Genomic DNA, 24,375 nt, shown 5'->3' with positions numbered 1-24,375 from the left:
TCATCAAAGGGCACAATGGGGCTATTGGGGTTTCTAATTTGTCTAGTCTTTCCTTTATTTCTCGTACTTCACCCTGAGAAAAAGTTTTTTCTCGAGGCAAACTATGGATGACAGTATCGCTGGCATGCTTGCTCGTTAACAGTTCCTTAAAAGCCATTTGCAACAAAGCCGAATTACGTTTCTCTCTTTCTAATTGTTCCTCAAGGTTCACTATTTGATTCGGCAAAGTTTTGACCAATTCTTGCGTTACTTCAACGGATTCCCGCAGTGCTTGTATAGTTTGGGTCTCTGCCGAATGCTTTTCGTTTCGGAACTCCACGGCAGCTTTTAAAGCAGCCCCAGGTACGGCGCAAATAAACGACTTTCCTTTTCCACCTCGGGTACGAGCATTCTTTTGCAGAACGCTAATTCGGTCCGAGACACTCTGCAAGTTATAGCAGTTCTGTCGTGCCCGATCCACACCTGATAAAGAGGGTCGAGCACTGTGTTTTTCTAAAAGATCAAATAATACAGCTTCGCTTTTCATGGTGGCAATGCTGTCACTCATTTTTTCAATACGCTGAAAGATCTACACTAAGGGAGAAAGAGGGGCAGGTATTCAAAAGCTCAGGTGACTCCTTACCTCCCTCCAGGGAGGCACACAACACCTATTAAACAAATGCAAATGCTCCAATCACTCTTCCCTTTCTCTGAGGGAAGCACACAAAAAGGTTCAAATTTCACACTGAAGTTACAAGATAGTGAAGTCCCAAAATGCAGCGAGTTCTTCCCGAGGAGGCACGCACGTATTCAAAATTAATTAATACGTCCCCGAGAGGTATACACATAGACAGGAAAGATTCAGAGCACGGAGCGGTCATCCTGGAGAAGGACTCACGTCTGTTTTCAAAAAGTATCGCTCCATGCAACTCCAGGAGGTACACACAAAGAAAGTTTCAGACTATACCTGAAAGGACAACACTCTCACGGTGGGTATCCAGCCTTCGACTACGCCATTAAATCAACGTCTCGCTCCGATTTATAGGAGGGAGAGGAGGTTCTCTGAATATTATATACCCGGCGTGAGATGGAGAAACAACGGTTCAAATGTTGGTCCGACCAGTTTATTCTAAATCTTAATTAGGGAGATGGGGAAAGGGAGGACGGACATGATTATGAATTAGGGGAATGGGGAAGGGAAGGAGGGCGATAGAAAAGATAGGAAAGAAGCAGCAAGGAGTCTTTGTAGGCAGCAAGAGGGAGATAGTCACCACCACGGATCCAGCGTGCTTCGTAGTTCAGTCATTGATCTTCAGTAGTGGCGGTCGTCGGGCATTGTTGCTCTGTTGACGACGACGACGGTGACCATGGCGATGATGGCCCCTTTTCAATGCTTTCCAAGCGGTCGAGTCAGCTGCCTTTGGAGTGACAGCTCAAATCCAAAGCGGTTGAGTCAGCTCTCCTTGGAGTGGCAGCTTCCGGCTCTGGGATCTCAGCAGAAACTCCTTTGCTCCCTTTGTACCAAGCTGGAGCTATTTAGTCACAGGCCAGATCTTCCGCCAGTCAACACTCCTGAGCACTCTCTTCCCGACGCAAGCAGCTCTCTGGAAGAAGGGCCTTTCAAAGGTTCCCAAAGTGATGTCGATTGTCACACGGTAGCACCCATCATTTGGCTCCTCAACAAATCAATAAGAGTCGTATCACAAGAAATACCTCAGGAAGAAAGCTTTGAGCCAAAAAACAAAGGATTCTCACAATCATCGGCATACTTAATGAGGGTGGACACTACCCCCTCATCAGGATCATAGATGAAGATACTCAGCAAGGTCGGATCCAGCACAAACCCCGGGGGAACACTGCCAGTCACAGGTCTCCAAATGGACTCCATGCCGCTGATCACCACCCTCCGTGCTCAGCCAGTTGTCAACCCACCTCACTGTCCACTCATCTATTCCACACTTTCTCAGCTTCCTTATCAGGATGCCGTAGGAGACAGCATCAACAGCCGTGGTGAAGACAAGGGAGATGACATCCATTGCTCTCCCCTCATCTACCCACCTGCTGAGGCCATTATAAAAGGCTATGAGGTTGGTTGAGCACACTATCCCCTTGGTGAATCCATGCTGACTACTCCTGATAACCTCCTCTTCTAAGTAGAACAAGCTGTTCCACCACCCTTCCAGGGACAGAGGTGAGACCGACCGGCCTGTAGTTTCCCAGATCCTCCTTCTTGCCCTTTCTGAAGACTGGAGCGACACTGGCTATCCTCCAGTCTTCAGGCACCTCTCCTCTTCTCCAAGACCTGTCAAAGATGACATATCGCGGTTTAGCAATCACCTAATAACTCCCTCAGCACACATGGACACAACTGCACCTACGATGGCCCTCTCCTCACACAGGACCCAGGGGGAACTGCAGATTCCAAAGCTCCCCACAGTAAACAGTCTAGACTGCCACATCACCCTTAAGATGTCCACCTGGGTGCCCACAATAGCCCAGAGAGTCCATATCCCCTCAGTCTGAGTTGCTGTGTCAGCCTGGCCACTGTGACACGGTAATTACAATAAGAGGCAGTAGCACCCTAGAGTTCTCAAATGAGAAGGGAGGAGGGGAGAGAGAATAGGAGGAGAACAGAGGAAAGGATCCTCCCTGCTCGCCCTCCCTGCCGTGTGAGAACTGCCTGTGCTAACCGCTAAGCACGCCCTGCGGACAAGCACTCCTGTTCGTGGTGCTCGTGTGTTGCCGTGTTCCCTAAGGGGAGCTGCTTTTATACAGGCGGGGGGTTGGCTGCCATCACTCCCAGCTCTACGCACACAATGTCAGCACCCATGGCAGTACTAGCATGGCTCCTGCCTGATTTGGGCTGGGAAGGATGGTCTGGGACTGCTGCACTGACCAAACAGCTCTGCAGGGCACGTCAAGCCACAGTTTTGGGGGTTGGTCTTGTTTACCTCTCTGCCAGATTTTTTTTTTTTTCCCCTGCATGCAGAAAAAAACCACAAAAGTACCAGAAAAAAAAAAAAAAAGAAAGAAACCTGAGAACACACAACAGTGCTGTTAAACTGAGCTGCCCAGGCAGATATTTTGCTACTGGTTCCAGACTGGCAACAACTCAAAACTCTCAATACTTCAAGATGTCCAAAGAAGCACGGACACTTTTCTTAATAATGCTTTATCCTCCACTACTGAACTATTCAGAAAGTATCGAAGTGCACATTTCTGAATAGAAAAAAAATCCCACCAACACCTACGTACAGGTAATACTGGAGATTCCAAGAACGGAAGAGTAAAGCAAAATGCTCATAAACAACATAGTAAAAATTATCCAAGAATTTCAGAATTAAGGTAGGTCTTAACGTGCTGTTGCTAGCTTCAATATATGAAAATCATATACTACTGCTAACTACCACTGTTTGAAAATGTTACTGAGAACCAGGAACACCTCCCAAAAGCAGGAATAAGTCCCAGATCCTAGATCACGTTCTTATCCAATAAACAAATGACACTCAGTGAGCAAGTTTCATTTTCTCTCGACTGTTCTACCGGGAAGATGATTAATTCTGGTTGTTACGTAAATAAGGGATTCATTTATAGTTTTTCCTATGAAAGAACAAAGCTATGTCACGCGAAGACATTAGATAGAAAATTCAAAAGGAACTAAGAAGAGCCCACATCGTATTTTCAAACATTCTGCAACTAATTTGCCATAGGACTTTGTGTTCAGTTAGAGTTGATGTAGATGTTTGTGAGAATTGAATGTTGTTTCTGCATCAGAACAAAATAAGAATTTTGTTAACTTCATGGTCTTTACCGTTTGGGGTTTTTGTTTTATAGTTCGTTTCAGGGGCCTTACTACTTTATTAGAGTTCTATAAGTTAAAGTAATATGTATGTATATATGTATAGCCAACATTGAGAATATATGTCACACATTGCAACAGTATTCTGCCAATTTAAAAAAGAACAATTCACTACATGATACGGGGAATGCCTGGAGAAGATCGGACATCTCCCCTCCCCTCCGTACTCTTTGTTTAACAAGAATTCCAAGCAAATCACCATATCAATAGGACAAGAAGAGCACTGAGACACCTTGGAAGCAACAGGATGGCAACTGACTATGTCACACATTGCAACAGTATTCTGCCAATTTAAAAGGACAATTCACTACATGATACGGGGAATGCCTGGAGAAGATCGGACATCTCCCCTCCCCTCCGTACTCTTTGTTTAACAAGAATTCCAAGCAAATCACCATATCAATAGGACAAGAAGAGCACTGAACACCAGATAACGATCCAATTAAATCCTCTGATAAGATTGTGAACCCGGAGTACCCAGCAAGTGGGGAAATGGGGGAGAAGGGGGAGGTAAGGGAGAGAAAAAGGGTATAAAAGTTGTCATGCTGTATCCATAGGTGCGCTCCTGCTTGCGGGACGCCCGCCATTGCAATCGCGAATAAAATCTGCTTTTATCAGAGATACCGTCCTGGCAAAATTATTCGGATATTTCCAACAATTTGGGGGCTCGTCCGGGATTATTATTGCCTCTTTGGGTGTCTCCCTACTGCCCTGGACAGGATAGGTGCACCCCGCTGATTTCAGCGGTCCTGTCTGAGTGGTGAGGTGACTCCTTGGGACGGCCGATAAGAAACCGAGACTGTTAGATAAAGGACGGATTCTGTAAAAGCCAAGGGGCAGGTAGGCACGGGTGTTGGCCATTGCGACCCGGTAACTTCGTGCACGGACCAAGGTAAGAGAGTTTAATTCTTGCCTTGGGGGTCGGTTGAGACTCTTGAGTGTGTGTGTGATTGAGACGCACGTCAGTGCGAAGCGAGTGCGGAGTCCCGACCTGCGGTTCCGTTGTCCCGCGAGGGGCACGGCCAGGGACGGACGAAGCGGCTGTGTTGGTGGAAGGAAGAGTCTCGGGAGGGAGCTGTTGGTGTACGGTACCCTGTGCACTTGACGAAGTGGCAGCAGTACACCCCTATTTGAATCCGAGAATCGGAGTAAGGTACTCCGGAAGGATTGGCCCTAAATCCGAGAGTCGGAGTGTGGTGACCTGTGGGCTGGGTAGTTCACAGTAGCACTCCGGAGGGATGGGGAATAGGAGCTCCCGAGAGCAGGGGAAAAAGGTCCCCTGGTTTGTGCCTAAAGAAGCCCCTTACGAAAATGTTTCAGAATTGGAAAGACGGTCCCAAGACCAGGGACAAGGATAAGAAAAAGATGCTTAAATATTGTATACAGATATGGCCTAGAGAGCCAATACAGGGAAAATAAATATTCTGGCCAGAATATGGATCTGACAAATGTTGGGTGTGTCAGATTCTGAATTCGTATGTAAAGAATAAAACCCCCTTTTCAAAGGAGGAATCAGACTACGCTGCTTGCTGGATTCAAGAAGCCAGTCTGTTATTAGTGAGAAAAGGTCCGGACCAAAAAGGGAGGAAATAAGAAAGAGAACCAGAAAGATCATAAATGGGATCCCTTAGACAACTTCCCCCCCCTTCAATTTCAAAAGCACTGCAAGTGGCAGTGATCTCTACAGAGTAAGAGAGCGGCCGTGCTGCTGATCTGTGCAGGGTCCTGGAGAGAGGATGCACATTCTATTACTGTATTACTGAGGGAGTTGGAGCAATGTGAATGGGACCTGGAGAATTTTCCTTTCTCTAACACTAACCTTACTAATACTTCACTTTATCCTCTTAGGGCAGTCTCCTTAGGTCAAAGGGAAATAGGGTATGCTGATGTCTGTTGTTTTTACGAGAAGAAAAGTTAGGAGTTTCAAGAATTCCTTAATTGAGGATTCTGTAAGTGTAGCAGAACAATTAGATCAATTTCTAGGGCCTAATTCATGGATGGAAATGATGTTATCACTGATATGTTGTTTATTGGAGAAGGAGGTGGGCACCTATGCAAGTATGGGAAAGGAATATAGAGGGAACATTGGGCTCTGGAGGGAGGAAGAGAGAGAAAGGATCCTGAGGATAAATTGTATTGATTATTGTCACTGTCTTTGTGATTGTTAAATGTTTATGTTGTGAAAGTGTTGTTGTGTTATGATATGTCATGTACGAGGCTGTTATGATACAAGGAGGTCTAAAGTGATACTGAGAAGACCCCCTGGGTTGTATTTTGGCTCAGTGGAGAAAACATTGCTGGTGAGCCAGGGAGAATATTGAATAAGAAACCGGGAACATAAATGGAGTAACGGGGTCAGTTTTATAGTTAAGTACTCTAATCATGAGACCAAGTGCTGGGTATTTGTGGAAGTTGAGGAATTGTATTGTTTGATTTGTGGATTTTGAAGGCACTGGGACAAACTGTCTTAATGGTATGTGGAAATGCAATTTTTAATGGTATGTGGAAAAGGAGTTGTTAACGGTATGTGGAAATGTAGTTGAGGTATAAAGAGTGGAATTGTGGAAAAACAAACAACAAAAATGGCAAAAAGGTTAAGGAAACACTGAGTTTGGGATGTTAGAGTTTGGGCCGGCACGAGAACACATCCCCCATACTACCCCCCCACACCGCGGCTTGTAAGAACAACTCGGAGTAGGAGAAAGAGGTGTGGGCCGGAGCCTCCCGCTGTGACTGTAAAGGGTGCATTGCTTGTGAATGGGGATGGGACGGGATATTGAAAGTGAGAATAGCCGTCATCTGCAGAGATCTCGGAAACCCGATATCCCAGTTTGAGCACTGGAAGCCTGGGGAGGGGAGGGGGTGAAACTGAAATATAATGTTAGTAATGTATGTGATGATGAAAGTCTAGAAAGTGAAAAGGGTTTGGGAAAACAAACAAACAAACAAACAAAAAAAAAACACACAGGCTGAGGAAGGCAAAGTTGAGTAAAGGTATAAACAGGGATGTCCTTACCAAGAAGAAGAGGTAAGGGGGAGCCTGGAAGGGCTCAGGGAGAGTTCCCCCCCGCCACTGGACCAAAAGCAGCTTGGGGAAGCAGGGTAAAGAGGTTTATTTTCTGATATGGATGCCTCTTACTCTGTGCTACATCAAGAATTATTACCTTTAGATGATTTTTTTTGTAGTTGTAGGAGTTATTGGCAAGAGAAGTTTACTTTTTTTAGGGGATCAATTAAATACAGTCTAGGAGAAGAAGTAGGAATATATAAATTCTTGTACATGCCAAATTCTCCAAAACCATTACTTGGGCATGACATATTAGAACAGTTGAATGTAGTTTCAGTAGAGAAAATTGGAGCTAAGTGTCAAGCAAGAGCAATTGACTGAAAATTTTTGAAAAAGTTTGGCTTTAACATAAACTGGGAAAAGCAATGTTGGTACCCCCAGAAGTTACGTAAATCCTAAGTCAGGTATACACAGGATTGCAGGCATCAGGAAAGCCTGGCAGAGCCAAAAATGCAGCCCAATAAAAGTTAAGTTAAAGATGGGAGCCAGCCCAACCAGGGTAAAGCAATGCCCTTTGAGCATACAAGATTGTAGGAGGATAAAAGAAATAATAAATAACTTTTTGAATTTTGGATTATTAATTGGATAGGAATTCAAATAGCAACTTACCAGGATGGAATTACTGTATCAATGAATATACTAACTGAGGCAGATGAGAAAGAAATAGACCCTGTAATCTGGGTCAAAGAAGGGAATAGAGGGGGGTTAAGAATAACCCCTTTGAAAGTAAAATTACAAGAAAAATACCAGATTATAAGACAAAGGCAATATCCAATTCCATTTGAGGGACGTATTGGCCTTAAATCTGTAATACAGGGATTACTAAGGGACGGGTTGTTGGAACCATGTATGTCGCCCTTCAATACCCCCATTTTACCAGTCAGTAAACCTGATGGTTCCTACCGATTAGTTCAAGACTTGAGAAAAATTAATGAAATAGTACAAAAAAGGCATCCAGTGGTTCCAAACCCATATACCTTGATGAGTAAAATCCCAAATGAAAACAGGTGGTTTAGTGTTATAGATTTAAAGGATGCCTTTTGGTCTATTCCACTGGATCATGAAAGTAGAGATATATTTGCCTTTGAACGGGAAGATCCTGAAAGTGGGCGGAAACAGCAGTATCGATGGACAGTCCTACCCCAGGGCTTCACAGAATCACCAAATTTGTTTGGGCAAATTTTGGAACAAATATTGGAACAGTTTCAGCCACCAGAAGGAGTGTTACTCCTTCAGTATGTAGATGATCTCTTATTGTCAGGGCCAGAAGAAGCAGAAGTTAGAAGAGCCACAAACGAGTTGCTAAACTTTCTAGGGAAACAAGGACTGAGAGTGTCAAAGGATAAACTATAGTATGTAGAAAAGGAAGTTAGGTATTTGGGACACCTAGTCTCTGAGGGAAAGCGCAGAATAACCCCAGAGAGAATTCAAGGAATTATCGAGCTACCCTTGCCTGGAACAAAGAGGGAATTGAGGAAATTCCTAGGAGTAGTAGGATATTGTAGACTCTGGATAGAGTCATATGCTCAGAAAACCAGAGGATTATATCTTAAATTATTAGATGGAGAGCCCAACATCCTTGAGTGGACTGTTGAGGAAAAAGAATTAATAAAAGAGCTAAAACAAAGCTTAATTACTGCTCCAGTCTTAGCTCTTCCCGCCTTAAATAAACCCTTCCAATTCTTTGTCACTGTAGATAAAGGGGCAGCCTTGGGAGTGCTAACTCAGGAATGGGGAAATAAACGCCAACCGGTGGCCTACCTATCTAAGCTGCTGGATCCAGTGTCTCGGGGATGGCCAGAGTGTATCCAAGCTGTAGCAGCAACTGCCCTCCTGGTAGAGGAGAGCAGAAAACTGACCTTTGGGAGACAACTAGTGGTTACGACCCCACATCAGGTGAAGACCATTTTAACTCAGAAAGCTGGGAGGTGGTTAACTGACTCTAGAATTCTGAAGTATGAAATAATATTAATGGAGAAAAATGATTTAGTATTTGTTACTAAATCTTGCCTAAATCCAGCCACCTTCTTGTGGAAAGGGGAAGAAAAAGAGGAAAATATAGAGCATAATTGTCTGGATTTAATTGAGTATCAGACAAAGGTAAGACCTGACCTGCAAGATACCCCTCTTGGTGAGGGAGAGCTTTTGCTCATTGATGGGTCTTCAAGGGTGGTGCATGGCAAAAGATACAATGGGTATGCTGTAGTGCAGGTGGCAGAAGGAGAAGTAAAAGAGATGGGCCAGCTGCCTAATAATTGGTCAGCTCAGATATGTGAATTGTATGCCTTAAATCGAGCCCTTCACCTCCTTAAAGGAGAAGAGGGAACTATATTCACAGACTCAAGATACGCATATGGAGTGGTACATACCTTTGGGAAAATCTGGGAGGAACGAGGATTAATCAATAGTAAAGGAAAGGAATTAGTTCATGAGGCACTGATCAGACAAATTCTGGAAAATTTACTGTTACCCACTGAAGTTGCAGTAGTGCATATAAAAGGACATCAAAAGGAGAATTCGATTATTGCTCGTGGAAACCGAATAGCAGATAAAACAGCCCGTGAGGCTGCTTTACACTCAAAAATTATCATGAACTATCTCATGCCTGAGGTGCCTCCTCCTTCCCCAGGACAGGTATTCAGTGAAAAGGAAAAGGACACTTTTAGGAATTTGGGGGCCATAGAATCTGAAGGGAGATGGATCCTCCCAGATGGGAGAGAATTGTTAAACAAGGCAGTAACAAGGGAAATTTTAAATATCTTGCATCAAGGAAGTCACTGGGGAGTACAAGCTATGTGTGATGTTGTACTGAGGAAATATGTATGTGCAGGGATATATACACTGGCTAAACAAGTCTGTAGAGGGTGTGCAATATGCCAGAGGGTAAATAACAAGGTCATTCGTAGTCAACCTGCAGGGGGAAGGGAGCCGGGGATTCGACCTTTTCAAAGTATTCAAGTAGACTTTATGGAGCTCCCTAAAGTGGGAAGAGTCAAATACTTACTGGTTTTAGTAGATCACTTAACTGGGTGGGTGGAAGCATTTCCATCAACATCTGCCACCGCAAATATAGTAACCAAGGTAATTTTGGAACAAATAATCCCTAGATATGGGGTGGTAGAGCACATCGATTCAGATCAAGGTAGTCATTTTACATCACAAGTTTTACAGAAACTAATGCACACTCTAGAGATTAAGTGGGAGTTTCATACCCCCTGGCATCCTCCATCATCAGGGAAGGTGGAACGGATGAATCAGACCATAAAAAGACACCTAACTAAGTTAGTCTTGGAGACTCGATTGCCTTGGACCAAATGTTTGCCCTTGGCACTTCTCCGAATAAGGACAGCGCCAAGAAAAGATGTGGGGGTTTCTCCATATGAAATGTTGTTCGGATTGCCATATCTGGGAAAGAAAAATGAGATACCACAATTTGAAACTAAAGATGCATTTCTTAAAAACTATATACTTGGGTTATCCTCCTCCTTATCAGCTCTCAGAATCCAAGGACTATTAGCACAAACCCCGCCTCTGGAATTTCCAGTTCATCCATTTCAAGGAGGGGACTGGGTCCTGATCCAGACGTGGAAGGAGTCAAAACTACAGCCTGACTGGGAAGGACCATTCCAAGTACTTCTAACGACTGAAACAGCTGTGAGGACGAAACAGCTGTGAGGACGAAACAGCTGTGAGGACGAAACAGCTGTGAGGACGAAACAGCTGTGAGGACGAAACAGCTGTGAGGACGAAACAGCTGTGAGGACGAAACAGCTGTGAGGACGAAACAGCTGTGAGGACGAAACAGCTGTGAGGACGAAACAGCTGTGAGGACGGCTGAGAAGGGATGGACTCACTACACTCGGGTAAAAGCATCTACTAGCCCTGAGGCATGGGAAGCAATTGTCACAGAAGAACCTTTAAAGATAAAAATTAGGAAAAGGAAATTGTGAAGTCATTTAAACTAATCTTTAACTTGCCTTCAAATAAGTAAAATTGTTATATGTAAGTGAAAGCTGGGGGGGGAGGGGGTAAGATAGCTTATATAGAATTAATGCCTAAAAAGAATTTCACTGTTGTGGTAATTATTAGAAAAACCTAAGGTTTGGCAACAATGCTGGGGAGGGACCAACTTATTGTTTTGATCTTGATAACAATTTATTTCAGGGAAAGCTTTAGTCAAGTGATGGCTTGGAAAAAGATGACCTCCAGAGGGGATTAGGGGGATACCCTGTTAAGATTTGGGTAAACCTTACAAGAAAGGAAGTACCCCAGACTGTTACATTTGATGCTTGCCAGGTAATAGCCTGTGGAAGTTTAAGTACTCAACGACAACTGAGTAATGAAAATAAATATCTCTGTCCTGAACCGGGTATAAATAAGGGATTCCCCTGTAACAGATAGAATAATGTATGGTGGACAACTGCCCATCGAGGTTGGACATATATACCTGGAATATTTGATGCTCCATGGGCACATACACTGAAAGATCGAATAAGCATGTTTAAAGGGACTGCACAACCAAACTGTCAATCCTTACAATGTAACCCAGTGACAATAACAATTAACAAGGCTGATAATCTTGTTAATACTACCTTTGGCCTTGGGATAGACATGCGTGGGAAAGATCCAACAGCGAGATTCCGGATAGCTGTACGGAATATACTCCCGGATGACACCCAGAAGGTTCAGGATGAGGAAAAACTTAGTGAGGGGGTGAAAAATCTTCCTAAAAACCCCAAAATTGTGACAGTTAAAGAGATAAAAGATCTTAGACAAACATTTGAAATTGGAACAGGATATGGAGATGTTAATGCCTGGGTAGAATGGATTAAGTATACTGTCCAGAGTCTCAACCATAGCAATTGCTACGCTTGTGCATCTGGACGGCCTATAGCTCAGGTGGTGCCCTTTTCTCTGGGATGGACCAAGGATCCCCAGGGGATGCAATGCATAATTGCCCTGTACCAGGAGAAAACCGCATGGGGAAATGAAACCTGCAAATCTCTCTCTCTCTTGTTCCCTCCAATGTCTGATACAGATGTCCGGATCCCTCCTGCATTCTCCACAGCCATAGGTAACCATCCAGCCTGCCTCTCACGGCAGGGTGTGAAGGCTACCAGGCCGATAGGGAACTTTTCCCTATGCAGTGAGGCTTTGAATGTTACGAAAGATTTGTCAGGAAACTATTCCAGATTAGAAATCCCCAGAGCAGATCTCTGGTGGTACTGCGGGGGGAAGGCCTTATGGTCCACTCTCCCATCCAATTGGGCAGGCACTTGTGCACTTGTTCAATTAGTTATACCATTCACCCTGGCATTTGAAAAAGGAATTTCCAAAAATCCTGGAAGAAATAAAAGAAGCTTAGGAATATCATTTGATGATTCAATCTATATAGATTCAATTGGAGTGCCTAGGGGTGTCCCTGATGAATTTAAGGCAAGAAATCAAATTGTTGCGGGATTTGAGTCACTGTTTTGGTGGGTAACGATTAACAAAAATGTAGATTGGATTAACTATATCTATTATAACCAACAGCGATTTATAAACTATACAAAAAGTGCCATCAAGGGAATTGCAGAACAATTAGATGCCACAAGTAGAATGGCCTGGGAAAATAGGATTGCTCTAGATATGATGTTAGCAGAAAAAGGAGGTGTATGTGTAATGTTGGGTACTCGCTGTTGCACCTTTATCCCCAATAACACAGCTCCAGATGGCACAATAACAAAGGCATTGCAAGGACTTACCACCCTTGCTGACGAATTGGCAGAGAATTCAGGAATAGATACCTCTATCACTGGATGGTTGGACTCCTGGTTTGGTAAATGGAAAGGGGCAATTATATCAATATTTACTTCTTTGATTACAGTAGCAGGAGCCTTAGTAGCCATCGGGTGCTGTGTTATCCCCTGTGTGAGAGGACTGGTACAGCGATTAATTGAGACAGCACTATTAAAACAAACACCCAATGAACCACCACCGTACTCGGATAAAATAATGGTATTAGGGGAGATGGGGAATGAAGAAAATGAAGCAGAGGAGGAGATGTATACGATAATGCCTTAAAGAACAACAACAACGAATTTTTTTGCAGAAATCAACAATGTATAAAGAAGAAAAGGGGGGAATTGTGAGAATTGAATGTTGTTTCTGCATCAGAACAAAATAAGAATTTTGTTAACTTCATGGTCTTTACCGTTTGGGGTTTTTGTTTTATAGTTCGTTTCAGGGGCCTTACTACTTTATTAGAGTTCTATAAGTTAAAGTAATATGTATGTATATATGTATAGCCAACATTGAGAATATATGTCACACATTGCAACAGTATTCTGCCAATTTAAAAAAGAACAATTCACTACATGATACGGGGAATGCCTGGAGAAGATCGGACATCTCCCCTCCCCTCCGTACTCTTTGTTTAACAAGAATTCCAAGCAAATCACCATATCAATAGGACAAGAAGAGCACTGAACACCAGATAACGATCCAATTAAATCCTCTGATAAGATTGTGAACCCGGAGTACCCAGCAAGTGGGGAAATGGGGGAGAAGGGGGAGGTAAGGGAGAGAAAAAGGGTATAAAAGTTGTCATGCTGTATCCATAGGTGCGCTCCTGCTTGCGGGACGCCCGCCATTGCAATCGCGAATAAAATCTGCTTTTATCAGAGATACCGTCCTGGCAAAATTATTCGGATATTTCCAACACATCGTATTTTCAAACATTCTGCAACTAATTTGCCATAGGACTTTGTGTTCAGTTAGAGTTGATGTAGATGTTGAAACAAAGTTACTATACATACAAAGGCTGCTAAACACAAGGAGCTATCTACGGCTGAGCCAGGCACTGAACTGCAGCTTCCCGAAGGATGGAAGGATACCTCTTGAAACGTGCCTTACGAGTTTGTCTCGTTCATTGTTTCCTAAGCATTTGCTGTAGGCTGCTGTTAGACCTGGCATACTGGGCAAGCTGAACTTTGGAACTTCATACGGGCAATCTTGTATTCTTACAGATTAACCTTACATACTTGCAGAACTTGATTTCAGCGTTTCGAGCATTCCACAGAGCTGAAAAGACATCCACGCCTGCAAGAGATGAAAAGTTCAAGCATACTCCATATACACGGGAAACATCACTGGAATGCTTAATTAACATTATGACTTCACTGCACTCAAATCTGTCTCCAGTCAACGCTGCGCAGTGTGCGCTAAGCTGAGGTAAGAACACTAATAGTAATTATAAATCGCAGCTGAAAGGAGGACAAGACAAGCAGAGTTTGGCAGGAAAAATCCATTACCTTCAATCTGTACTCTAAGGAATAGGAATGTTCCCTCACTTTCTTTTGGAGAAAAAATTTGGACAGATTTACTTCATCTTTTTGTAACAGTTTTCTAGAATAACATGTAAGAACCTGAGAATTCTCATAGCAACATAAGCATCAGGCAAAACAAACGGATTCATGCTCATTTAGGAAGACTTAACTATACATTGATGCAGCTAGACAGCAGTTCAACACTACCAATAATGACAAGCTAGAATTAAAACAGAAAATTAAGGCATGGGAAGATCAGTTTGCAAATGTCACACAAATGGAGGGAAGTTAGCAGATAATTAGAGTTTCTAATTTCTCTTTAAATGTCTCACTAGGCAATTGAGACTTCACTGGGCTTCAGATCACAGCTGGGCACAGCTGAAAGTGTGTTTCGAAAGAGTAGAGGAAATTCTGCTTTTTAAAGAATATTGTGAAAGTTACTGTAATGTGAACTCAGATTCCAAAGTACAACAAAAATGGCTAGCACTTCCTTGAAGAAATATTATTTGTAGTTCACAGCTCCCCTGATGTACAGTCCTGTAAAACCATCTAGCAATATATTAAGAAATCACCACCAAACCAACATCACATGCCTACCAGGAAAAAATCAGTGAGGAACCAGAAAATGCACCAGTATAATTCTTCCATTACCTCCACGATGGGCACGTTCAGAGACCTGAAGTCCAGTTTAAGAGTCATAACTACTAAACTATGACTTACACAAAATCTGGTTGCCTTTCACCAGTTCAAGTAAGTCCTCGTGAAAAAGCATGCACTGACTGCATGGTGCTCAAGGAAAAAAATGAAGCAACCATTCAGAGGAGCAATCCCACTTGGCTTTTTCTGTTCTGTTCTTAAGGCCCACCGAAGGAGGGTCTACTTACATTGCTGATGATGGCTTGTCATCCCCTCCCCAGTTATGGACTTCTCCTCCAAGAGGACTGAAAGCCTTGTAATTTGAATAGCGGCTGATGGTAGATGCCTGCAGAAGAGCGTAAGAATAGATCAGACACACAATTGCACTCCTCAGAGGGCTCTTTCATCTCCAGTGATTTGTGCTTCCAGCTCTACTTCCAGCAGAGGTGGTTTCTCTAGAATTAAAAATCTTTTATCAGTTTATCCTTCATGAATTTGTCAATCTTTCCCACAGTGAGTGGAACACAATAAAACCTGTACCATCCTGGGGCATTAAGTTTCATAGGTCTCAAGGCGGAACCAGATTTACTTCTGACTTGACCCAGTCACAGCTTCAAAATACTCACTGCAGACATCACAGGAGCTGCCATAGTAGCCACTGCCTTCATACATGAAGAATATCAAGAATATCACTGAGGGCCACGGTGCATCTGTAGCACATTTCTAAGTCGTACACACAACAATATCTGGTCATCACCCCAAAGACAGAACATTTTCATAGCAGATGAATACTAACCCAGCATTTCTCTTGGCATCCTCATTCCTTTTCATACGCAGTTCATCCTTAAGAACAAAACAAAACAAAAAACAGAACAACAAACAAACAAACGCCTTGAGTGGTATTTCCTTATTATTTTCCATATGTTGGGCTTTTCTGCAGAAGTAGTCTGAATTATTCTAACTGCGGCACAATAGAGCTTGAGGAAAATAGGCCTTTATTGCTGCTGTGCCCACCTTCCCCAACAGAAGCCTGTCCAAAAGGTGCTCATCTCAGAGCATGCTTCTGCAAGTACACACGCGGGAGTAGAACAATGACGGTTGCTTGCAGGGTGAAGGCAGCAATTCCACAGCTCAGGTAGGCATCCTGGAAGCTCGATATGGGAAGAAACCTTCCTGCTGTTCTTGCCAGGAATCAAGGCTGTGCAACACGCATCTTTCAACGAAACAAACGCAGGAAATTATTTGTGACAACATTCACTTTTTTTTCCTCTTTTTCTTCCCCCCTCCGAGTGCACTGGGGAGACCACACAGTAACCCATATCGTAGTCTTGTCTCAGCAGTATTCAGGACAAAAAAAAAACCAAAACCCTCAGAAGGCACAAAATTAGGTTGTGGCTCTACATCATTTCTTGGGTCCTAGGTTTTCCAGCTCTGATAGAGCGCAATTACTTAAGCTCTAAATATAACAAGGAACACTTACAGAGGCTTATATCTTGTAAGTGAATCCCTGAATGTTTACATGATCGCTTCTACCAACATGGGCATTAAGGGAGGGAAAGTCGCAACACAGTATTTGATGAATACTGTTTCGCCATTGTAAGAGGGGGAAAAATTAGGGTGTAAATGCACACAAACTGCTTCCCCCCTCCCCCTTTTTTTTTTTTCTTTTTTCTTTTCCTCCAGTTTGTGTGTGCTGCAAAGGCTCATTCATCAGTCCTGAGTTCTCATCCCTAGCAGTCCTTCCAGCTGCTGAGGAACTTCTAAGCGTTTTCTTACAGTAAATACAACATAAAACTGTTCTCAGAAGGACTGGAGGAAAAAAGGCATCTGCTCTTTTGGAAGCTGGGCTTCTTAAAGGGCAGGCAGCTTCTCTAATAATACAGACCATGAGTCAAACGTGGCACACATATTAAGCTTCCCCAAGGACTACCGCAGAACTTAAGGCACACGAGGACATAACTTGGAATCGCAGCAAGAGTATTTGCCAAGTATTTCCATTTTTGAATGCAATCTTGTCTTCTTTTTTCCTTTTTGCCCAGAAGAGGTCTGTGCGTAACTACATCAAGTGTATTTTTTCTTTAACCTTCCGTCACTTTTTTTTTTTTGGCAGTTATCTTCTTCTGCAGAAGTGGCAGGAGCATCTTCATACTAGTCAGAGTTAAGGAGTCCAGCATCAACCAACCATAGCTCTTTCCTTGCTAAATAAGCTCCTGAGCACTTCACAAAACATACTGGTAGATAACATGTACCTTCAAGCTCAAAATAACCCCGATCAGCCAAACTTTGACACTGGAGGAGGCAGGTAAAGTATAAACCTTCACGGAGACTGAAATTTACACTTTTCCTTCAAGCCATCACTCTGCATGACAGTTTTCTGAAAGATGAGTTCAGCGAAGGGACAGCTAGCATTCAACCCTCAAAAAAGGGAGAAAGGATCACCACTCCTCATTTTCAGAATGGAAGGAAAAAGCCCAAACAGTCCGAGTGGCTTTACATGACAAAAAACAGAAAGTGATCCAGAAATAAGTGATCATACACACGTTTAGGCAGACTAACAACACTAAACCAAATCCACACTGGATTAGGATCAGGCAGCTTGCTGAACATTCATCTGCTGCGGTTAAAACATAGGGAACACTTTAAAAATGTAATTGCATCTACTCCAATCTTTACGTCCCTTTTGCAGAAAGCATCCGTGCTGACTTTAGGCCCAAGGATCCACTTAATTAATTGCTACCACCGTGCATCCAAGACTGAAAACGTTCAGCAGTATTAAAGAGAGAGAGAATACATAATACTTTTACACCTTAGCAAAACTGCTGTCCAGAAAAAGCTGAGCTGTCCCGTACTTCCAGGAGACCTGTCAGGATGTACATAACAATGGCACAATTTGTGTCATTTGTCTTCTCCAGGGTACAAGGCCTATTCTTAAAGTTGCTATAGCCTGGATTTACTATCTAACAGTGAAGCGCCAAAGCCATTTCTGCAGCAGTTTGTTTGCAAACTACTGTAGCAGCCTGGCTACACAGGATATATTTTGATGCTTACATCAACTGGATCCCCATCTAACGTAACAGGTGCCAGAATACACGCTGTTAACATTGTGCACATTTCTGGGATTAGCAAGCTTCCTGACTTAGCTGTGCCTTTTTTTACCCTTACTGTAGCTAACTAGGAGCGAGTCGGATGGAGGCAGCCAAGACCTACCGGCTAAATGTACACAGCCTCAAGAAGTGCATTCCAGTTGATATTTCAATTGCTCCTTCTCAACGTGATTCACTTCTGAGTTTGTGCCCTGGAGCCCAAGTGGCAAGCAGGAAGGCTGCCTGGCAGCCAGCAGGCTTCTCAGCTGACCCGCTCCCCTGCTCTCCCCATTAGAATGGCATGCTGCGTAATTTATTTCGCCTCATACTAATCCACTTACAAACTACATTTCTACTTTCACCTTCTAAAAATAAGCCATTTCTAATCATATGGAAGAACACCCCTAGTGTTGAGAGGAATGATAGGCACTGCTAGAATATGTCTCCAGATTCCGTGATAGAAAAGGTTCACAAAGTTTCTCATAGCATCACAGAATTGTTAGGGTTGGAAGGAACCACTAGGATCATCTAGTTCAACCATCAACCCATCACCATCATATCCGCTAACCCATGTCACTTAGTGTATCACCTATCTTTTCCAAAAAAAAAAAAAAAACACGAAAACCAAAAACAAAAAACAGGGATGGGGAAAATATTTGACATTAGAAAATAGCAGACACTGACTTTAATATTACAATTTATACTATAAATATTTTGTTACTTAAATCACATAGGTGAAACCTGGTCTTCACAGAAATAAAATGGTTCAAAAAGGCCAATTAAAGCCATTTACATCTCTCTAAATTTCAACATGAATTTTGCTCGTTCGTTGAGAGATGGGCTTCGTTTGAGTTGACCAAGAAACACTTTGCACTGAACAGGAATCCTTCCCATTTGCATTTGATCAACGTCTGCAGCCACACAGCTCCTACTATTGCAGGCACAAGACACCTTACAGCGCACCAAGGGACCACTCCAACCTACTTATGTCACCTACACAAAAGAGCCAGCCCAAACAGAGGCAGCACATCTTAAAGAGAATGGAAGCTATCAAAAACAGAAGCTTAGAGAGGAAAACCTATTTACATGAATGATAGGCCCTGTTCTTCTCTAGCCAGTATGTAGATACTTTAATAACCTCCAAATTGTTACTATTTACTTATTTTGATTTGGAGTCTTTTTGTTGTTGTTTTTCATGACATACTGTCAGTTTTTTTTTTTTTTTTTTCCCTCTCCCCCTAAATCACAACCTACTGACTCTGGAAATAGCGTATCTAATTTTGGTTGAGGGTGTCAGTCAAACGTAGCATCAGTGATTGTACATTCTATTCTAACAGTCATGGGGCTTCTTCAACATGGTCCCTGGACGTAGCAGAATGCAGACAGCATTCACATATGCTGTCAGGCAACAGGCATTGCTCGTCTCAAACCTTGCCTCAAAAACAAGAATCCTGTGAAATCCTATCCATCTTGTGCAAAGAAGAAAAACAGCTGGGACCCAACACAGCTCACCTGACACAATAAAGGCATTAAGCATAAACGTTAGCCAGAAGCTCTCGTTAGCACTGCTGGTCAGTTCTTGTTCAGTTCTTGCATGAGCAGAGGCGTGGAATTTTGAAGAAAGAGCTTCCGATGATTATATCGCAGTGGTTGGTCACAGAACTGTTAGCCACGTAGCAAATGCATCACCCTCAAGGACAAACAGTCTGAGGCTGGAACGGGAGGCAGCTTCTCTCATATCACATCCTTACTTAACAAATACTTGGACACTGTGCTTCCACCACAGTTTTGTTACACGTGTACAAAAGGACATTCATGCAATTGCTTTGGCCTGATGAGCATTTGACTTCAGGGTGATTATTGACTTCTTCTTGGTGTTTTACTTGGCACGTTATAATTTTTTGCTCTTAGCAGATGTAGGAATGGAACGTGATTTCTGCATTACATATGGAAAAGGGGGACTTGATCTGAAGACGTAGGGCACAATGTATTTGTATTTTGTAACTAGTCCTTAGAAATAACTGATGTAAAAAAAAAAAAAGAAAAAAGAAAAAGGAAAAAGGAAAAAGTAGAAGTACCATATACGCCATTAGTAACATATTTTAGAAATATAGTTGCTGAACTACATGATTAATTCTTGCTCACAAAACTGCAATAATTTTTAAATGTCCCAAATAGCAAGGGTACAGCATTACGGACTAGAAAGTGTAATGTATGACTATTCTGTTGGCTAAGAGACCCTCAGCAAAAGAAGAACAGACTGCAACATCAAAGAAGCCAGGGCCTCTGCACAAGGCTGGGTTGCCTTGCTCTGCGGGTAGGTTGGGATGCAACAGGCACGCATCAAGATACACTCCGCTACTCTCCTTCCAAGCTTATCTCTAGGCAAGGACGAGCAGATGTCCAGAAATGATGACCGAGTGTTGAATGAGCAACTGTGAGAAGTTAACTAATCAGCAATGTATGCTTAGCTAGCAAAAATTTATGTTTGTCCGCTATCCGTATGTCTATTTGAGCGTCGGGAAGATTGTGAACCTGATGTACTCAGCCACTGAGGAACCAGGGGAGAAAGAGATGAGCGTTGAGTAATAGGGCATAGAAGATGTAATGCTATTTTCTGCATAATCTCCTGCTTGCAGGAAGCCCGTCATTGCAATTACAAATAACAACTACTTTACCAGAGATACCATCCTGATAGTTTGTAGGGACATTTCCAACACAGAGGAGCTAAGCATCAGGTCATAGCTTGTTCTTCACAAAAGCAGAACAATGGAAGATGGCACCTTTAACATCAGCTAAATATTAAGGAGTAGGAAACATTTGTCTTCCCCGTCGCATCCTGTCCTCTTTACACAGCATCACACCGTTCCCTTTGAAACCGGCTGGCACTTACGGCAAGCTCGACACGCAGCTCAATCGAAACACTCGCTACTGTATTTGCCAAGCACAAATAAATTTCTGAACGTGCTCTGAAAAGGTTTAAAGGCTATGACAGCCACCCAAAGCCGCGCTACCGTGACCATCAAGGAAAGGCGGTGCCAAGGCACTCAGCATCCACCGCTGCTACCCAGGGTGCAGGAAGAGACATGGAGACAAAGCGCTCGCAACTCCGTGCAGCTAGGCTCCCGGAAAGAGCAAACCCCTACTCTCCTGAAGCACTCGAGAGCACGAAAGCACAAGGACAGCTAGAGACAAGCGTGAAAGGGTAACTCACATCGTTCAGAGAAACAACGGAAAGGACTGTTGCGGGAAGGACAGTCAAAAAGGTACACCTCAAGAAATCTCTTCTTAATTCTCTCTGTTCAATTAGCCACTCAGCCTAATGAAATTCGACAGTAAAAAGTTTATCCCCTCGTATTTCTGAGCGATACGGCGACTCTCCTTGGGCACGTACCAACGTTGCAGTAAGAACAGACAAAACTGGGGAGGGAAGAAGCAATCTAGCTTGAGTCTGAATTTTCTTACCTCGGCGTTTTCTGTAAAAGCTGCTCTTACGTCAGCGGCTCCCATCTGCACGCTAACTTGCAGAGCGTGAAGTCATCCATCTGGTTTTCATAGACTGCAAACTACAAGAAAAGAAGGGAAGGCACACAGCCCGGTTTTAGCCGAAATCCCCAAGCATCAGCCTCACAAGTAACCCGAGGTACAACGGCTTTGAAAGTGAACAGCCAGCCCCTCCCGTCTGCTCTCTTGCGTGCGTGGGGCTGGGCTGGCTGACTGTCCCCTAGCAGCCCAAGGACAGCACGCAGGATAACACAGGGATAACACCAGGGCGGCACCCCTCTCCCCAGCGAAACCAAGTGAGCCTGCAGCTTCCCTCCCGGCATGAACAGGCTTTCCAGAAAGGAAATTCTAAATAAATAAGAGAGATAAAGAAATAAAAGATGGGAAGTAAATACGCTGCAGATTTCTTTGATTGGGAAAGCTCAGCATTAGTGGAGAGCTGCCTGACGGAAAGCCTCTGAGGTGATCTTGGCCATTAATTGCAACAAGCATTTTAATTGAAAGCGTCGCAAACAAAGCCTCTAAAAGCACTCCGAGAAAGCTTGGTGACTTGAAGTTCCCAAGCCCCCTTCGCACCCTCTTCTCAACTACTTAAAGATCTGCCCCCTGACTAAATTAAAGCGCCAGAGATCAGCTCACAAGGTCAGTACCAAAGTGCATTGCTTTTCTAAAGAAGGAACTGGGGAAACAACTTCCCTCTTGGGTGTGTCAGAGAAAGAAGTCTTGAGTTACTTGACATACGAGTAGGCTGGTTTGAAATGCAGAGACTCCATTTACAGCATCTCTTTTTGATACAGCAGAAAACAGGGTTGGTGGTTTTTTTTTGTTTGTTTGTTTTGTTTGTTTAAACAGTTGCGTTATTTTTCTCACTCTCAGTGTGCAAGTGAGGTGAACCAACTACTTCTTGGTTTTTATCAGGACAGATGTTTTCCATGAAAAGTAAAGGACTTGATGCTGGTTACAGATGATACTGGAGGTCTTTTCCAACCACGGTGGGTCTACGATTCTCTAGAAGAGCAGAGTTCAGATCTGAAGACCACCTGCTTCACAGAGGTACGGCCTAGCAGCTACTGAGGAGCTTTCTGGACATACAGGCTCTCTCCAGTCACAGTGATGCAGCACATAACAAAGCGAATGACTTAATAAAAATTCCTTTTTGGTGAGATTTGTTACTGAAGCAGAGAGTCAGTGGAAATAACAACTGTCAGTTAGTGACACTGGTGCAGACAGCATTTTCTTCCCCGAGGAATCGCGACATAAATTTGCACTTTCCTCATGGGTACCTTTCAATAGATCTGTTTTCTCAAAATAAGGTGGATGCAGCTTTGATCTTGCATACGCTGATAAAACGCTGCTTCGTCTTCAAATTTCTGAAAGTTTTAAACCATTGTTTGTTTGTCAAAGCAAGGAAAGCTGCCCCTCCTTAGGCACTGACACGCAGGTTACAAAGCATGGTAGGCAGTAGCAAGTGTCTCATTCCGGGACTGGATTCTGCTCCCCCCTGAGTCCATAGTATGCCTGTGCTGGAATTTCTGTCCAGTACAAGAGAAGAAAATGCTTTCTTCTCTACCTATCTCGTTGTTTTGAAGTTTCAGTATCAAGAAAGTGATACACAAAAGGGGTGGGGTCACTGGAGGAAGCAAGCACCTTGCCATTAAACACTCATCTATGAAGTTGCCAAGATGACAAGAACTCAGGATGGCAGATGAACAAGCCAGGGATGCACCAGAGCTGTGTGCTCACCTCTCATTTTAACAGTAGACTACTCGGTGTAGGACTTGACACAGATTTCAAATAAGACACAGTTCAAGTCCTAGATCAATCTTGTGATACAAACAAGCAGGCAGACTCCGTACAGACTGAAAAACCACAAGCCAGATAAACTGAGACAAACCTACTCTCGGAGAAGGGTAAGGTGGAGTTTCAATTCCCTTGCTGTTAATGAATTATTATAATGTAGATTTTGGCATTAACAATAACCCGTGTTCAAAGAAGAATTACCTGTAACATTGTACATTGTATTATCACCAGCATTTTAAAAGCAGCACATGAAATCTCTCGCATCTAGGTTCAGGTGCTGAGTTGGTCTTCATTTACTGGGACCTCAGAGTTTATTTCGTTCTAACAGTTTTGCTTGTTGCCCAGAGACTTGAGCTTGGCAATAGCCTGATTCCTTCTACAAAGGCACCTAATTGCCCACTGATGATCTGAAAAGGGAATACGCTGTGGTCATCCTTTGCAGCCTGCTCCTACTGTTAGATCAGGAGTAGATTGTTTCAGTGCTGTTAGTAATTGGCTTTATCACGCAGCACGCATGGAGCAAACAAACAGCTCGGACAAAAGCAATTCATTACAGCCTTCATGTCCTAGGCGGAGCAGCCCCAAGGTTGGTGATGTTTTCACTACAGGTTGCAGTCACCCCTGGCTGTCCCCGGGAAAAAGGGAGAAGCACAGCTTCCACTAACAGTGCCAGTCAAAGCTTCTATGAAACCACGATGCCTCCGCATTACTTTTTTTCCCCACAAACCTTCATTTACATAGGTAAGCTTTCTTCCAAAAGAAAGCATCTAAGAAAAATTGATGTAATAACACTTCTTCATATGGCTGCATTCATCAAAAGTTCTGAACCTGAAGTAGTGCTTCCCAACTCTTTGTTTGAAAACACTATTCATCCAAGAACCAGATATGTTGACATGTGACCACAGAAATATCATGTACAGAAACGAGCACATGGAGAACCACACCAAACCGCTCAAAAGCTCCGCGGGGCTGAGCTTGCTTCACAAGATGCATTGGATACTGGATGGCTTATTTGCAAGAGAAAATAACAAGGGCTACATTTTATAAAAGATACCATGGTGAAGTATTTCTTGGCTTGGTCTTGCTCCAAACCATGCCCTGAGCCTTACAGCACACAAAGGGCTAGCGTATGCTTAG

The 24,375-nt window shown here is 43.3% G+C and overlaps 1 protein-coding gene across 1 annotated transcript in view; it reads right to left on the bottom strand.

Moving 5' to 3' along the window:
- Window positions 1–22,406, bottom strand: part of LOC146543843 (uncharacterized) — a 32,567-nt gene extending 10,161 nt beyond the window's left edge. The window contains 3 exon segments of the mRNA XM_085229027.1: window positions 2–13,988; window positions 15,100–15,197; window positions 21,400–22,406. Of these exon segments, the coding sequence (XP_085085153.1) occupies window positions 2–547 (546 nt within the window). The 5' untranslated portion in view covers window positions 548–13,988; window positions 15,100–15,197; window positions 21,400–22,406.
- Window positions 22,407–24,375: the final 1,969 nt, after the last annotated feature.

This window comes from Meleagris gallopavo, chromosome 8 (assembly GCF_905368555.1).
Source record: "Meleagris gallopavo chromosome 8, MGAL_WU_HG_1.1, whole genome shotgun sequence".
Lineage (NCBI taxonomy): Eukaryota > Metazoa > Chordata > Aves > Galliformes > Phasianidae > Meleagris > Meleagris gallopavo.
Note: the sequence above shows the minus strand (reverse complement) of the source record. Positions and strands in the feature narration are given on the sequence as shown.